This window comes from Somniosus microcephalus, chromosome 7 (assembly GCF_052327205.1).
Source record: "Somniosus microcephalus isolate GS21.2 chromosome 7, FLI_Smic_1.0, whole genome shotgun sequence".
Classification (NCBI taxonomy): domain Eukaryota; kingdom Metazoa; phylum Chordata; class Chondrichthyes; order Squaliformes; family Somniosidae; genus Somniosus; species Somniosus microcephalus.
The window spans coordinates 96,571,462-96,589,819 of record NC_140993.1 but is presented as its reverse complement, the minus strand read 5'-3'; the positions used below and the strand labels follow the sequence as shown (position 1 = coordinate 96,589,819).

The following is an 18,358-nucleotide window of genomic DNA, read 5'->3' as shown; positions in this document are numbered from 1 at the left end:
ATCGCCATTACAGAGACGTGGTTGCAAGGTGACCAGGGCTGGGAACTGAATGTTCCAGGGTATTTGACAATTCGGAAGGATAGACAGAAAGGAAAGGGAGGTGGGGTGGCTTTGTTGGTAAAGGATCGGATCAGTGCAGTGGTGAGAAGTGATATTGGCGAAGATCAAGATGTAGAATCGGTTTGGGTGGAGATAAAAAATAAGGGCAAAAAGTCTCTGGTGGGCGTAGTCTACAGGCCCACGAACAGTAGCAATACTGTTGGAGTGTATAAATCAACAAATAATGGAGGCCTGTAAAAAAGGTACGGTAATAATCATGGGTGATTTTAATCTTCATATTGATTGGACAAATCAAATTGGCCATGGTAGCCTTGAGGAGGAGTTCATAGATTGTATCCAGGATGGTTTCCTAGAACAATATGTAATGGAACCAACCAGGGAGCAGGCTATCTTGAATCTGGTACTGTATAATGAGACAGAATTAATAAATGATCTCATAGTAAAGGATCCTCTAGGTAAGATTTATCATAACATGGTTGAATTTCAGATTCAGTTGGAGGGTGAGAAAGTTGTATCTCAAACAAAGGCAATTACAATGGCATGAAGGCAGAACTGGAAAAATAAATTAAAAAGGTAAGACAGTTGAAATGCAATGGCAGACATTTAAGGAGATATTTCATTACTCTCAACAGAAATATATTCCAGTGAGAAAGAAAGATTTTAAGAGAAGGGAGCACTATCCATGGCTAACTAAGGAAGTAAGGGATGGTATCAAATTGAAAACGAAGGCATACAGTGTTGCCAAGATTGGTGGGAGGACCGAGGATTGGGAATTTTTAAAAACCAGCAAAGGTGATGAAATAAAGAATAGATTTGCCTTCCAAAGCTAGGCTTTATTAACTTTAAAATCTGCAGCACATCTTTCCACATCCAGTCCCAACCAAAGCTGGAAAAGAACTGAATTTAAGGTGGCCACCACACATCATGTGACATCAACTACCAATGAGATTACAACATATATCCCAAGGTAGTTAACAAACAACCAATCACAATACTTTTACTAAACAAGGAATAATCACCACATTCACCCCTCCTTTTAAAATATACTCCAACCTAAATAACCTTTACAATTTATAATTAATTATTTACAACTAAAACTATGCACAAGAGTAAAACTATTTATATGACAATACTAAGTGAACAACAAATAATAACATTGTACATAAGTATTAAGTATCTCTCAACTAAAACAATATAATATAATATTTCAACAATTTTAAAACATTACTATCAATTTAAAAGTCCATTTTCAATCGGTCGACCGGATATCTTGTTCGTGTCGACCTTCTTAACCTTGGTGAAATTCCTTGCCCTCCCACACCAGAAGGCACAGAAGTATCTTCAGCAGGAAGGCTATCCATATCCTGATTTTCAATGGTTTCCGGATTAGAAATCCCATCAGAAGGTAAACTGGGATGGTCATAAACATCCATCAAGGGCTGACTAATAGAAGTATAATTATCTGCAATCAGATTGGAGACATTCGTAGTATCTGTAACAGCATCCACATTATCTAAATCATGACTATTGTTAATATCCTCAGAAGAGGGCTGGCCACCACAAGGAGCCAAGTCTTTAATTGAAACAGTACTTTCTTTCCCATCTTGGAATCGAATATGAGCATATTGGGAATTTGCCTCCAACAGCTCCACCTCCTCCACCAAAGGATCATATTTTGACAATCTAACATGGCATCGAAGCAGCACAGGTCCCTGCATAGTAAGCCATGAAGGTATCGAATATCTCGTAGTAGATCTCCGCGGATAGTTAAAGAGCCTTTCATGGGGGGTCACATTAGTAGCCGTTGAAAGCAATGATCCAATGGAATGCAGGGCATCAGGCAGTACCATTTCCCATTGTGTATTCTTAAGGTTCCGGGATGTCAAAGCCAACATAACTGCCTTCCAGATCACCCCATTGTATCGTTCGCACTGTCCATTACCCTGGGGATTATACGGGGTAGTTCTACTAGTAGAAATTCCCCGACTCTGAAGGTATTCCTTCAACTGGGAAGACATAAAATAACTTCCCTGATCCGAATGGATATATGCAGGCATCCCAAAGATGACAAAAAGTTGAGTCAGACATTTGATAACTGTAGCAGCTGATACATCTGCACAAGGAAAAGCAAAAGGGAACCTTGAAAACTCATCCACAACAGTAAAAATATATCGGTTTTGAGTAGTTGAAGGAAGAGGCCCCTTAAAATCGACGCTCAAACGTTCAAAAGGAGAAGTAGCCTTTATAAGATGAGCTCGTTGAGGCTTAAAGAAATTCGGTTTACACCGAGCGCAGATAGAACATGATGAAGTCATCCGCTTGACGTCTTCAACTGAAAAGGGCAAATTCTTACTGCGTACGAAGTGTATCATCCTCGTAACCCCAGGATGACATAAGGCATTGTGAAGATTAATAAGCGTATCTCCGTGAATCACAGAACACTAAGCCCTCGACAGTGCATCAGCAGCAACATTATCCTTCCCTGGACGATAAACTATGTCAAAATGGTAACATGCCAACTCAATCCTCCATCTCATTATTTTATCATTTTTGATCTTTCCAAAATGTTTAACATCAAACATAAAGGACACAGATTTTTGATCAGTTACCAACGTGAAATGTCACCCCGATAAATAATGTCTCCATTTACGCAATGCTTCTACTATTGCGTATGTCTTTTTTCACTATCGTTCAAAGTACGTGAGAAAAAGGCCACAGGTCTTCCATTTTGGTTCAGAGTAGCCCCAATTGCAAAATCAGAAGCATCCGTCTCGATCACAAAAGGAACCTGCTCATCAATAGAATGCACAACTGCTCCTAAAATATCCTTTTTAAAATTCTCAAAACATGTCCTGGCCTCCCATGATAGAGGATATGTCGTAACCCGAATAAGAGGCCGGATCTTCCGTGAAAAATTTGCAATCCAATTAGAATAATAAGAAAACAGTCCAACAACTCGTTGCAAAGCCTTAGAATTAGTAGGACAAGGTAAATCAATCAATGGTCGCAGACGTTCTGGATCTGGTTTAATCTTGTTTCCCGAGATAATATACCCCAATAGATTTACCTCAGTAGTCGAAAAGATACATTTCTCTTTATTAAAAGTTAAACCAACTTTTTCCGCAGCTTGAAGGAATCTTTTTAAATTAGAATCATGCTCCACCCTTGATTTGCCACACACTGTGATGTCATCTAAGTATGAAAAGGTGTCAGAGAGGGAGTTATCCCATATAAAAGCATCCATTGCCCGTTGAAAACAAGCAACACCATTAGTAACACCAAATGGTATTCGGCAAAACTGATACAGCTTTCCACCAGCCTCAAAGGCCGTATATGGTTGATCCTTAACAATAGGAATCTGATGATAAGCACTCTTTAAATCAATAGTGCTAAAAACCTTATACTGAGATACTTTGTTGATAAGCTCATCAATCTTAGGCAAAGGGTACGCATCTAATTGAGTATACCTATTAATAGTTTGGGAATAGTCTATCACCATTCGTTTCTTGTGTCTCTCGTTAGTCGTGACAACTACCTGTGCTCGCCAAGGCGAACAACTAGGTTCAATGATTCCTTCCAATAAGAGACGTTGAACTTCAGAATTAATAAATTCTCTATCCTGACTACTATATCTTCTTGACTTGGTAGCAATTGGCTTACAATCCGACATCAAATTGGAAAAAGTGATAATGGAGAAATGGATAAAGAGGTTAATCCACAAATAGATAAAGGTGGCTTAGTCCCTCCAAATGAAAGACTAAGAGACTCGTGTAACTGAAGCACATCATGTCCAATCAAAATATCCGCACAGAGATTAGGCAAAACAGATAGGCATATATCAGTATACGTATTACCTAGAAGAATCATTTTCACAAAGCAACAACCAGCTATTTGTGAAGTAAGGGTCGTCTGAGCCATACACACCTGATACGTAACAGGCGAAATTTTCAAATGCTTCTCCTTCGCAAACTGAAGACTTATAAAACTCTCAGTGCTGCCCGTATCTATACGGGCCTTCACTTCCAACCCATTAACTTGAGCCGTAACTATAGCTTTGTTTAGGCCATGAGCAAATGCAGCAGAAATTGATGCAATAAATGCCCTATCTAAAGGCTGAATAGTCACAGAGGAGGAGGTGGTAGAGGAGGGCCCTCCCACACCAGGAGAGGAGGAGGTAATTGAACCTGATGATTTGCACACACGTGCATAATGACCTCTCTTGCCGCATTTACTACACACAGCCTCCCGAGCAGGACACTTCAGACGAGGGTGCCGGATATTCCCACAAAAATAACACTTCTGAATCCTAGAGGCAACAGCCGCCGAAGTAGAAACTGTTTCAGAATCTAGTAAACTACTCCCATTAAGTCCACATAATTCCTTTTCATCCGAAACCATAGTCGCAGGCCGATTAAAAAGAGCATAAGAATCTGAACTTCTCTGAGCCACATCCAATGTAGAAGCTTGCTCAAAAGCACTTTTAAGATCCAAAGTCTTATTTTCTAACAACCGCTGACGAATTGATCTAGACAGTAATCCATTAATAAAAGCATCCCGTACCGATTCTTCCTTATATTCTTCAGCCGTCACGGCCTTATAATTACAGTTAACACTAAGGCACCGAAGTGCTTGTAAATAAGTATCCAAAGATTCTCCCACCTGCTGCCTACGGGCAGATAGAAGGTGACGTGCAAATACCTCATTCTTTGGTTTAACAAAAATCTTTTCCAATGTAGAAATAGCCACTTCATAAGTTTTACAGTCCAAAATATATTTATATACATCCGGAGCAATGTAGTTGATCAGCATATTCAGCTTATTTAGAGACTCTTGATCCAACACGCCCAAAAAGTTTTTAAATGTACAATACCAATGTTTCCATTTATCATCCACTCCAGCAGAATTGGGGTCAGCCTTGAACCGTTCTGGTTGAAGATATCGCTCCATTCTAACATAAAGTTAATAAATTGAAATAAAGAATAGATTTGCCTTCCAAAGCTAGGCTTTATTAACTTTAAAATCAGCAGCACATCTTTCCACATCCAGTCCCAACCAAAGCTGGAAAAGAACCGAATTTAAGGTGGCCACCACACATCATGTGACATCAACTACCAATGAGATTACAACATATATCCCAAGGTAGTTAACAAACAACCAATCACAATACTTTTACTAAACAAGGAATAATCACCACAGGTGACTAAAAAAGATATGAATTATGAGAGTAAACTGGAAAGAAATATTAAAACAGATAGTAAGAGCTTCTACAGGTATATAAAAAGGAAGAGAGTAGCTAAAGTAAACGTTGGTCCCTTAGAGGATGATAATGGGGAATTAATAATGGGGAACGGGGAAATGGCAGAGACTCTGAACAAATGTTTTGTATCTGTCTTCATGGTAGAAGACACTAACAACATCCCAATAATGGATAATCAAGGGGCCACAGGGAGGGGGAAACTAAAGACAATCACTAAGGAAAAAATACTTGGTAAAATAATGGGACTAAAAGACGACAAGTCCCCTGGACCAGATGGCCTGCATCCCAGGGTCTTAAAAGAAGTGGCTGCAGAGATAGTGGATGCATTGGTTGCAATATACCAAAATTCCCTAGACTCTGGAGAGGTCCCAGCGGATTGGAAAACCACAAATGTAACACCCCTATTTAAGAAAGGAGGGAGACAGAAAGCAGGAAACTATAGACTAGTTAGCCCAACATCTGTCTTTGGGAAAATGCTGAAGTCCTTCATTAAGGAAGCAGTAGCAGGGCATTTGGAAAATCATAATGCAGTCAAGCAGAGACAGCATGGATTTATGAAAGGGAAATCATGTTTAACAAATTTGCTGGAGTTCTTTGAGGATGTAAAGAGCAGGATAGATAAAGGTGAGCCAGTGGATGTGGTGTATTTGAATTTCCAGAAGGCATTCGATAAGGTGCCACATAAAAGGTTACTGCATAAGATAAGAGCTCACAGAGTTGGGGGTAATATATTAGCATGGAGAGAGAATTGGCTAACTAACAGAAAGCAGAGTCGGGATAAATGGGTCATTTTCTGGTTGGCAAACGGTAACTAGTGGGGTGCCACAGGGATCGGTGCTGGGGCCTCAACTATTTACAATCTACATTAATGACTTGAATGAAGGGACCGAGTGTAATGTAGCCAAGTTTGCAGATGATACAAAGATGGGTGGGAAAGCAAGTTGTGCAGAGGACTCAAAGAATCTGCAAAGGTATATATAGACAGGCTAAGTGAGTGGGCAAACATATGGCAGATGGAGTAAAATGTGGGAAAGTGCGAGGTTATCCACTTTGGCAGGAAAAATAAAAAAGCAAATTATTTAAATGGAGAGAAATTACAAAATGCTACAGTTCAGAGGGACCTGGGGGTCCTTGTGCATGAAACACAGTTAGCAATTAAAAAGGCAAATGGAATGTTGGCCTTTATTGCAAGAGGGTTGGAGTATAAAAGCAGGGAAGTCCTGCTACACCTGTACAGGGTATTGGCGAGACCACACCTTGAGTACTGCGTACAGTTTTGGTCTCCTTATTTAAGGAAGGATATACTTGCATTGGAGGCAGTTCAGAGACGATTCACTCGGTTGATTCCTGAGATGAGGGGGTTGACTTATGAAGAAAGGTTGAGCAGGTTGGGCCTATACTCATTGGAAGTTAGAAGAATGAGAGAAGATCTTATTGAAACATAAGGTACTGAGGGGGCTCGACAAGGTAGATGCAGAGAGGATGTTTCCCCTCATGGGGAAATCTAGACCTCGGGGGTATAGTTTCAGAATAAAGGATTGCCCTTTTAGAACTGAGATGAGGAGGAATTTCTTCTCAGAGGGTCGTAAATCTGTGGAATTCTCTGCCCCAGAGAGCCGTGGAGGCTGGGTCATTAAATAAATTTAAGGTGGAGATAGACAGATTTTTGCAAGATAAGTGAGTGAAGGGTTATGGGGAGCAGGCAGGGAAATGGCTTTGAGCCCAAGATCAGCCATGATCTTACTGAATGGCGGAGCAAGCTCGAGGGGCCAAGTGGCGTATTCCTGCTCCTATTTCTTATGTTCTTATGTATAACACATTTGAGTCTATAAAATAAAGTTCACACTAGACAAACATAATTAGACTGGCAATTTGATTATAATGCTCTACAATTCTTTACAAACAGACCAGCATAGTCCATTTGTGAAATACAGACGATAACATAATCCAGCACTACAGTAGACAGGTCTATAGCTGATGTCCAACACACCGCTGATAACTTACCAATACCCCAGAACGATCTTGTGTCCGATACACCAGCTATCCTTAGCTTTAGTAAGAATAATCCCCAAAGTCACTACCAAAGCCCCTTTAGACAGGTACTGGAAGACATCAAGGACTAAAGTGCAATTTTCTTCTCTAAATTTTCCTTTTCATCTTGCATGTCCCCAGTGCAACTCTGTGATACTGTGCAGTAACACAGTCATCCAAGTGTCCCAAAAGGAGAGGGCAATTTAATCATTTAACTCAACAGACCATAACCTTGTGGTAACAGCCACTTTTCGGTGGCATAGTGGTTAGCACTGTTGCCTCACAGCACCAGGGACCCGGGTTCGAATCCGGCCTCGGGTGACTGTCTGTGTGGAGTTTGCACATTCTCCCCGTGTTTGCGTGGGTTTCCTCCGGGTGCTCCGGTTTCCTCCCACAGTCCAAAGATGTGCGAGTTAGGTTGATTGGCGATGATAAATTGACCCTTAGTGTTAGGGGGATTAAATACATGGGGTTACGGGGATCGGGTGGGATATGTGTCGGTGCAGGCTCGATGGGCCGAAATGGCCTCTATCTGCACTGTGGGGTTTCTGTGATTCTGTGACCGAATTGTTAAAACTCAAAGTCATAGATTAGATAACACTATATTTAGGGCACTGATTTTACAAACCACAAAAAACTCCACAAGTAAATCTCATATCCAAATACCTTACTCTGCTTTCTAAAACTTCTATATGAAGATGTTTTTCTTCCAGTAACTTCTTCAAAGCCTCAACTTCCTTCTGTTTTTCAGCAAGTTCCTTTTGCAGTCTGTAGTTAGTTTCTTCCAATGTTTCACAGAAAGCCTGTGGTGGGAAACCATAACTAAATGTAATACACTGCATCTTTCATTGAACTATATCATTCAGATGGTACAACTACTATGAGAGTTTCGTAACTGTGAAACAAATGTATTGCAACTTTCAAAGCACAGTAAGACATTACTGTGGATAAAAACAGAAAATGTTGGAAACATACAACAGGTCAATCAGCATTCGAAGGGAGTACGCTCAAATTATTAACCCCTCTCTCTTTTCTGGACACTAAACAACCATGTGTAGTTCCAGCATTTAGGATGTTTTTTTTACCATTACTGCATGGATAACGTTTTAAAAACATATTTTAAATAGAAGCAATAAAGATTATCTATTGAGAAGATCGACTTAATCTAAATCTGCAAACCACATAGGAGTACAGCCTGACTCTCAGCTTCTGAAAAACTGTGTATTTAATACAATCGTGAGAATAGGGTCTGACTTTGCAGTAAGGAGATGTTACGCATCATTCTCTTACTCCCATGCCATATAAAGCCTCAGGCAACTGCACCAGTTTGTTTTGAGTTGAAGTTATATTCATCAACTAATCAGCTATATTCATTAACTCATCACTGGATAGTAACTTCCCCCACTCTCCACCAAAGTCCATTACCTTGCAAGGATGGAATTGTGATGTGTGCAGGACGCATATCATTCAAAGACTGGAGAAAATTCTACTAGCTATGTAATCTATTCTCTTCTTCATTCGGTATCCTTTGGTCGAGGTATACCAAAACCATACAAAATTAGGGGGGAATGGGGAGGTCCTTGTATAGGAGCCATAATACCAAATGTTAGAACCAATTTTCTAAACACACTGTGCACTGCAATTAAATTTAGACAGTCACATTTACTAAAAGTGGGAGGATTGCTTCATGCAACAGCTTTGCATGGTATCAATTGGAACTGGATTGAAAGATGCCAAGGAAGTATCCACAACGTTACCCACCACCTGACTGCTGGCCTCTTCTCTGCAAAATCTACTTCTTCACTGGTTTGTCTTGTATCTTTGCACCATATGAAATGAGTAACTGTCAATACTGCATAAAATCCTCTGTGCGAAAGAACGAGACTTAAGGCTTTATCAGTATGTACACAATGTAAGCAAAGTTCCAGTTTTGACTTGAGTGTCTTGACCCAACTGAAACAGCAGAGTAATCTTGGGACTTAAAGCATTAACCTAAGGACTGCCTTGTCAGATCACAAATATGGTGGATTTATAATAAGGTTCACTAAGTCTTCAAAACACCAGCAGTACCATTACCCATGAAAGAAATTTAAATTCATACATTCAAAAATGGAAAAGCATGTGCATTAATGACAGACAGTAAATCAGTCTAATAGGCAGCCATTTTTGGATTAATAGGGATTTGCCAGTTGATTCACTTTGGTCTCGGAGTGCAAGGTTTTTGGATTATCCAGTATGCTTATAATGGAAACTGGATATCAGAAGAATGAATGTTTGGCTTAATGAATTATGGATAAACCAGGTCTGACACTCTATTGTTTTATGCTGTACTTCAAATGATTATTGTATTGTCAAAATATATTGATATTTATGCTGATGTATAAAGATTTAAAACAAAGGCACAAAGGTGATTGAAGTACCTGCCAAACTTTAACGAAAGTAGAAAAAGAAAAAGAAACATTCTTCAGCAAAGCAACACAACCATGAAAATTCCTTATTTGTATGTGACGTGTATGGTATGATGTGTCTGGGTGTTGTATAAATTGCCAAATTTAATCTGTTTAGTGATAGATCTTCAAATCAAGCCGGCACAGACATGATGGGCTGAATGGCCTCCTTCTGTGCCGTAAATTTCTATGATTTCTATGATCTATGATCAAAAAGGATTGAACAATAGATACCATTAACTTGTGAAGAAAAAAGTTAATGTCTTAGCTGGGAATCAGTGATGGCCTAACTGGGTGCAATTTTCAAATCTCTGATAAAATAGGACACCACCAGATGATCCCCTGATGTTTGAAACATAAATGGATCATGAAAGACTTAAATAGCTACACCATGAACCCAAATTAAACTAGGTTTTAAGCTAATGTTGCACAGATGCTGGAGATACTTTAGAATATGTGGAACTAAAAAATGTAAAATACAACTATTGTAACATAAATTGGGAAAAGTGTGTGCAAGTTCTATTAGTAGATGCTACACATGGACTAATCAAGGAATCAACCATCAGGCATGGGAAATCCAATCTAACAGCTCAATAAAAGAAGTTCAGCCTGGAGATGAAGGTGTTTGCAAAGGGATATAGATAGACTAAGTGAGTGGGCAGTAAGGTGGCAGATGGAAATGTGAGGTTATTCACTTTGGTAGGAAGTATAGAAAAACAGAATATTTTTTAAATGGTGAGAAACTTTCAACTGTTGGTGTTCAGAGAGATTTGGGTGTCCTCGTGCAAGAAACACAGAAAGCTAGCATGCAGGTACAGCAAGCAATAAGGAAGGCAAATGGCATGTTGGCCTTTATTGCAAGGGGGTTGGAGTATAAGAGTAAGGAAGTCTTGCTACAATTGTACAGGGCCTTGGTGAAGCCACACCTGGAGTACTGTGCAGTTTTGGTCTCCTTGTCTAAGGAAGGATATACTTGCCTTGGAGGTGGTGCAATGAAGATTCACTAGATTGATTCCTGGGATGAGAGGGCTGTCCTATGATGAGAGATTGTGTAGAATGGGCCTATACTCTCTTGAATTTAGAAGAATGAGAGGGGATCTCATTGAAACATACAAGATTCTGAAGAGGACTGACAGGGTAGATACTGAGAGGTTGTTTCCCCTGGCTGGAGAGTCTAGAACTAGGGGACATAGTCTCAGGATAAGGCGTAGGCCATTTAAGAACGAGATGAGGAGGAATTTCTTCACTCAGAGGCTAGTGAATCTTTGGCATTCTCTGCCCGAGGGCTGTGGATGCGATGTCTTTGATTATATTCAAGGCCGAGATAGATAGATTTTTGGACTCTGGGGGAATCAAGGGATATGGAGAACGAGCGGGAAAGTGGAGTTGAGGTCGATGATCAGCCATGATCTTATTGAACGGCGGAGCAGGCTCGAGGTGCCGTATGCCCTATTCCTGCTTTTACTTCTTATGTTCTTATGTCATGGATGAGTAAAGCAATAACCCAATTGGACCTGGATAGGGAATGAGGTGGGACACATTTTTTATTCATTCATGGGATGTGGCATTGCTTGCACGGCCAGCATTTATTGCCCATCCCTGGAGAAGGTAGTGGTGAGCCACCTTTTTAAACCACCGCAGTCTGTGTGGTGAAGGAACACCCCATGGTACTGTTGGGAAGGGAGTGCCAGGATTTTGACCCAGGTGACATTGAAGGAACAGCGATACAGTTCCAAGTCAGGATGGTGTGCAACTTGCAGGTGGTGGTGTTCCTATGCGCCTGCTTCCCTCGTCTTTCTCAGTGGTAGAAGTCACAGGTTTGTGAGGTGCTGCCGAAGAAGCCATGGCAAGTTGCTGCAGTGCATCTTGTAGCTGGTACACAATGCAGCCATAGTGCACGGATGCTGGAGGGAGGGAAGGTTGAAGGTGGTGGATGGGGTGTCGATCAAGTGGGTAGCTTTGTCCTGGATGATGTTGCGTTTCTGTGTTGTTAGAGCTGCACTCATCCAGGCAAGTGGAAAGTATTCCATCACACTCCTGACTTGCGCCTTGTAGGTGGTGGAAAGGCTTTGGGGAGTCAGGTGGTGAATACCCTGCCTCTGGCCAGCTCTTGTTGCCACAATATTTATATGGCTGGTCCAGTTAAGTTTCTGGTCAATGGTGATCCCCAGGATGTTGATGGTGGGGGATTTGAAGATGTAATGCCGTTGAATGTCAAGGGGAGGTGGTTAGACTCTCGCTTGTTGGAGATAATCATTGCTTGGCACTTGTGTGGCACGAATGTTACTTGCCACTTTTCCCTCACTCTACCATTACCATCAAGCCAGGGGGTCAACCCTGGTTCAATGTGGAGTGCAGAAGAGCATGCCAGGAACAACACCAAGCGTACCTAAAAATGAGGTGCCAACCTGGGGAAGCTGCAACACAGGTCTACATGCATGCTAAACAGTGGAAGCAGCATGCTATAGACAGAGCTAAGCAATCCCACGATCAACAGATCATATCAAAGCTCTGCAGTCCTGCCACATCCAGTCGTGAATGGTGGTGGACAATTAAACAACTAAAAAGGAGGAGCAGGCTCCATGAATATCCCCATCCTCAATGATGGCAGAGCTCAGCACACAAATGCAAAAGACAAGGCTGAACCGTTTGCAACCATCTTCAGCCAGAAGTGCAGATTGGATGATCCATCTCGGCTTCCTCTGGAGGACCCCACCATCACAGAAGTCAGTCTTCAGCCAATTCGATTCACTCCACGTGATATCAAGAAACGGCCGAGTGCACTGGATACAGCAAAGGCTATGGGCCCCGACAACATCCTGGCTGTCGTGCTGAGGACTTGCACTCCAGAACTAGCTGCGCCTCTAGCCAAGCTGTTCCAGTACAGCTACAACACTGGCATCTACCTGACAATGTGGAAAACTACCCAGGTATGCCCTAGCCAGAAAACACAGGACAAATACAATCCGGCCAATTACACCCCCCCTATAGTCTATTCTCAATCATCAGCAAAGTGATGGAAGGTGTCGTTGACAGTGCCATCAAGCGGCACTTACTCACCAATAACCTGCTCACTGATGCACAGTTTGGGTTCTGCCAGGACCACTTGGCTCCAGACCAGGTCTTGGTCTAAACATGAACAAAGGAGCTGAATTCCAGAGGTGAAGTGAGTGACTGCCCTCAAAATCAAGAAAGCATTTGACTGAGTGTTGCATCAAGGAACCCTTGTAAAATTGAAGTCAATGGGAATCAGGGGGAAAACGCTTCACTGGCTGGAGTTATACCTAGCACAAAGGAAGATGGGTGTTGGAGGTCAATCATCTCAGCCCCAGGATATCGCTGCAGGAGTTTCTCAGGGCAATGTCCTAGTCCTGGATGATATTCAGGCTTGGGCTGATAAGTGGCAAGTAACATTCGCGCCACACAAGTGCTATGCAATGACTATCTCCAACAAGTGAGAGTCTAACCACCGCCCCTTGACATTTTCAACAGCATTACCATTGCCAAATCCCCCCACCATCAACATCCAAGGGGGTCACCATTGACGAGAAACTTAACTGGACCAGCCATATAAATACTGTGGACACAAGAGCAGGTCAGAGGCTGGGTATTCTGTGGCGAGTGTCTCACCGGTGCACCGTGGCTGCAGTGTGTACCATCTACAAGATGCACTGCAGCAACTCGCCAAGGCTTCTTTGACAGCACCTCCCAAACCCGCAACCTCTAGCACCTAAAAAGGACAAGAGCAGCAGGTGCATGGGAACACCATCACCTGCAAGTTCCCAAGTTGCACACCATCCTGACTTGGAAATATATCGCCGTTCCTTCACCGTCACTGGGTCAAAATCCTGGAAGTCCCTCCCCAACAGCATTATTGGAGTACATTCACCTCACGGACTTCATCGGTTCAAGGTGGCGCCAGCTCACCGCCATCTTCTCAATGGCAATTAGGGATGGGCAAGCCTACATTTCGTTGTACTGCACTTGTGCACTAACAATGACAATAAAAGTTGATTTGATTGGATTTGATTTTGAAATGCTGGCCTTGCCAGCGACGCCCACATGCCAGGAACAAAAAAATATCATCCCGAGGCAGAGGAGCGTTATTAAACAAAATTTGAGTCACAAAAGGAAATATTAGGACAGGAAAAAGGTAGACTTTAAGGAACATCTTAAAGGAGGGTTTAGGGAAGGAATTCCAGAGCTTAGGGTCTAGGCAGCTGAAGGCACGGCTGCCATTGGTGGAGCGCTGAAAATCGGGGGATGCACAAGAGGCCAGAATTGGAAGAGTGCAGAGATCTTGTAGGGTTGTAGGAGGTTAGAGAGATAGGGAGGGGCGAGGCCATGGAGGGATTTGAAAACAAGGATGACAATTTTAAAATCGAGGCGTTACTGGACCGCGAGACAATGTAGGTCAGCGAACACAGGGGTGTTGGTTGGAGGTGCCGTCTTTTGGATGTGACGTTGAACTGAGTCCTCGTCTGTCCTCTCAAATGGACGTAAATGTCACTATTTCAAAGAAATTGACCTCATTGCTGTTTGTGGGACCTTGCACAAATTGGCTGCCACGTTTCCTTCATGAAAGGCACTATATCAATGCATGTCTTTCTTTTTCTCCATCCATTTGGGGGATCCTTTCTTCCCAACTGCCTATAGCTAGACAGAACTAAAACGGACGATTGGATTTCCCTGGTTCCAGTGCTGTTCTAGTTTTCCCAGTTACAGGTGGGATCATATGTCTTATTGATTCAGCTAAGGCACAGATGGTGTTGTTCAGGCATTCCTTCCTCAGCATGAGGACCGTGGTGAGGAGGAAAGGGAAGACGCTAGATTGTCTTTGGTTTCTCCCCAGAGTGGATTTCTCAGGGAATTGTTAAATATGAAAATTCCAATTTCTGTCCTGTGTCAATGCTCTGGTGTTTTAATCTGCTTTATATGCACTATTTGGCTGCCTAAGGAGCACAGGATTATTGATGTGTCACCCTATGGCCGAACGAGCACAAATTTCTTTCATATGCTTGGCTCGAGAACACTTCCCAAACTCCGACGATGAGAGGCCCAATACAAGGAGCAAAGACTCTATTTTAGAAAAATGAACTGATGCAATGGCACAGGTCTTGGGGCTTTATATAATGTGGGAATAGATGAGCAAGTGTGGCACCGCTTAATTGCAACATCATGACATTCTCATATGCGTGCTCAGGACATAGCGTCCCTAGAACGTATTAAACTGGGCTAGGCCAAATATACTCCTACAAAAGGATGTGGAATGAAGAAGTAGTCTTTGTAGTTATAGGGAGAATGTAGATAATGAACTAGGAAATACCAAATTTACAAAATGAAAGGTCACTCTGAAACCAATTAACCATTCTTCAAATCCTTGATTTAATTAGTTTTACTTTCTTTCACATATGGAAGTGTGTGTACAGGACAGCAACTGTAATTCTGAAGTTCTGAATTGTAGGAAATTTTGTAAATTGAAGCCTAATAACCTATCCAGATTTAGATACAAAAGGCATGATCAATACCAACACAATCGGCACCACAGAAGGAATCAGCCGTGACAAGAGGAAGTAGGAGGTCTTACAAACTTTTCAGAACTGGGCATGGAAGGATGCATTTACAGGTACAAAATAAAATGTATTATTCCTCCAAAATAATGGTCAGAAAAGTCAAAGCCCATAGGATTCAAGGGAAAGTGGCAAGTTGGATCCAAAATTGGCTCAGTGGCATGAAGCAAAGGGTAATAATCCACGGGTGTTTTTGTGACTGGTAGGCTGTTTCCAATAGGGTTTCGCAGGGCTCGGTACTAGGTCCCTTGCTTTTTGTGGTATAGATCAATGATTTAGACTTCAATGTAAGGGGCATGATTAAGAAGTTTGCAGATGATACAAAAATTGGCTGCATGGTTGATAGCGAGGAAGAAAGCTGAAGACTGCAGGAAAATATCAAGGTGGGCGGAAAAGTAGCAAATGGAATCCAATCCGGAGAAGTGCGAGGTCATGCATTTGGGGGAAGGCCAACAAGACAAGGGAATACACAATAAATGGTAGGATACTGAAAAGTGTAGAGGAACAGAGGGGCCTTGGAGTGCATGTCCACAGATCTCTGAAGGTAGCAGAACAGGTAGATAAGGAAGTTAAGGCATACGGGATACTTTCCTTTATTAACCAAGGCATAGAATACAAGATATATATGCTTGAATTTTATAAAACGCTAGATAGGCTACAGGTAGAGTACTGCGTACAGTTCTGGTCACATTACTAAATGGAAAGATGTGATTGCACTACAGAGGGTAGAGAGAGATTTACGAGGAGGTTGTCAGAACTGCAGAATTTTAGCTCTGAGGAAAGATTGGATAGGCTGGGGCTGTTATCTTTGGACCAGAAGAGGCTGAGGAGAGACTTAATAGGAGGTGTATAAAATTATGAGGGGCCTAGATAGAGTGGCTAGGAAGGACCTATTTCCCTTAGCAAAGAGATCAATAATCAGGGGGCATAGATTTAAAGTAATTGGTAGAAGGATTAGAAGGGAGTTCAGGAGATCCTTTTTCACCCAGAGGGTGGTGGGGATCTGGAAGTCACTGCCTGAAAGGGTAGTAGAGGCAGAAACCCTCATCACATTTAAAAAGCACTTGGATATGCACTTGAAATGCTGTAACCTACAAGGCTACAGATCAAGAGCTGGAACGTGGGATTAGGCTGGATAGCTCATTTTTGGCCAGCACAGACGTGATGGGTCGAATGGACTCTTTCAGTACCGTACATTTCTATGATTCTATGATAAAAACACAATGCATTGTAGATGCTGTGCAAGTTTGATGAAAACAAAGTGCTCAAATATTGTAGGTGGAATTATCAATAAGAGATTGAGTAAGGCTCAGTAACATTTCAGTCATTATTTTCCCACTAAAATCTGGCAATGTTTGACTACACGTCTTAAAAGGTCATCTTGTGTAGACATACTTAACATTAAAATGCATTAGAACCCATTGTATTAACTTCACCCACTCCTAGCATTCCTGCTTTCGTCAGCAAATGTGCCAATGTCTATAAAAACAATGACATTACTGTGCTCAGAAACCATTTGTTCATTTGCTGTAGTTATTTCACACCCCAGAGAATTAAACTAAAAACTTACCCTACTCTCTTCTAGGCTGTCAAAGGGACCCGGTGGATCATCCAGACATAAAAACTCTCTCACTGACGTGCTGAAAATACAAGGTTACTTTAGTAGAGAAGATGGATTTTGTTGCAGATCAATTTCCAACAAGGTCCATGCATTTGCGTAACCTAATTCAATACAAGTCCCATGGTATTCAGCGTTAACTTAAAAAGGAGTGGTAACTTCAAAAGAATACTGCGGGCCCAAGTTCTTTAAATGGATGCATCTTAAACTTTGTTTTGTCACTAATGGCTGTTCATTTATATTTTCAGTCAGCATTGCCATTTTCCCCCCAGATATCCTCCATTTCTAGGGAGCTGATATTCTCTACAATTATGTTTTCTTAGCACCAACTACTTTTTCCCCCATTCCCAAGTCCACCTAAATCTCCAATTTATATTTAACCATTAAGAGCACATGGAGGAATGCAATTTTAAAGTTTCTATGTATTTGAACTATATCATGGGGTAACAATTAAGGGATCCCCATGTAAAAAGTAATCGGGGTGTGACGTCACCAGGGAGCAGGTAAGTGATTGGTTGGTGAGTATTTCTCTCTTTTCATTACAAGCTTGAATTCTGTGGTGTTAAATTTCTAGGGTCTCTGTGTTGTAGTGAGGACAGTTGGTAAATAAAGCGCCCTAGAGTATACCTGTAACTGGGGTATTGAATAAATTTTTAGATTAATTAAAGGAGTAAGTCATGGCAGGAGAGCTCAGACCCGTGTTCTGCTCCTCTTGCTCCATGTGGGAAGTCAGGGACGCTGCCAGTGTCCCTGGCGACCATGTGTGCGGGAAATGCATCCAGCTGCAGCTACTTGTAGACCGCATTGCGGCGCTCGAGCTGCGGGTGGATGAGTTTTGGAGCATGCGCGATGCTGAGAGGGTCGTGGATAGCACGTTTAGCGAGTTGTTCACGCCGCAGGGTAGGGCTGCACAGGCAGAAAGAAACTGGGTGACCATCAGGCGGAGCAACAGAGGCAGGCAGGAAGTGCAGGGGCCCCCTGCGGACATCGCCCTTTCAAACAGGTATACCAAGTTGGATACTGTTGAGGGGGATGACTCACCAGGGGAAGGCAGCAGCAGCCAGCTTCCTGGCACCAGGGACGCTTCTGCTGCTCAGAAAGGGAGGAAAAAGAGTGGGAGAGCAATAGTGGTAGGGGATTCTATCGTAAGGGGAACAGATAGGCGTTTCTGTGGCCGCAAATGTGACTCCAGGATGGTTTGTTGCCTCCCTGGGGCCAGGGTCATGGATGTCACTGAGCGGCTACAGGGCATTCTTAAGGGGGAGGGTGAGCAGGCAGAGGTCGTGGTCCACATTGGGACCAACGACATAGGTAGGAAGGGGGATGAGGTCCTGCATCAAGAATATAGGGAGCTAGGTAGCAGATTAAAGAACAG

The 18,358-nt window shown here is 42.2% G+C and overlaps 1 protein-coding gene across 5 annotated transcripts in view; it reads right to left on the bottom strand.

Annotated features, from left to right (window-relative positions):
• The window catches only part of LOC147114804 (sorting nexin-16-like), a 67,499-nt gene that overhangs the window by 10,070 nt on the left and 39,071 nt on the right, over positions 1-18,358 (bottom strand). For 3 of the 5 annotated variants that reach the window (XM_085992760.1, XM_085992761.1, XM_085992762.1), the window contains exons 5-6: positions 16,936-17,005; positions 8,015-8,151 (exon numbers count right to left, since the gene is read on the bottom strand). In XM_085992760.1, the coding sequence (XP_085848886.1) occupies positions 8,015-8,151; positions 16,936-17,005 (207 nt within the window). Of the gene's footprint in view, positions 1-513; positions 1,523-8,014; positions 8,152-16,935; positions 17,006-18,358 lie in introns of those variants that run through there. The other 2 variants (XM_085992763.1, XR_015078995.1) reach the window with 2 other exon arrangements.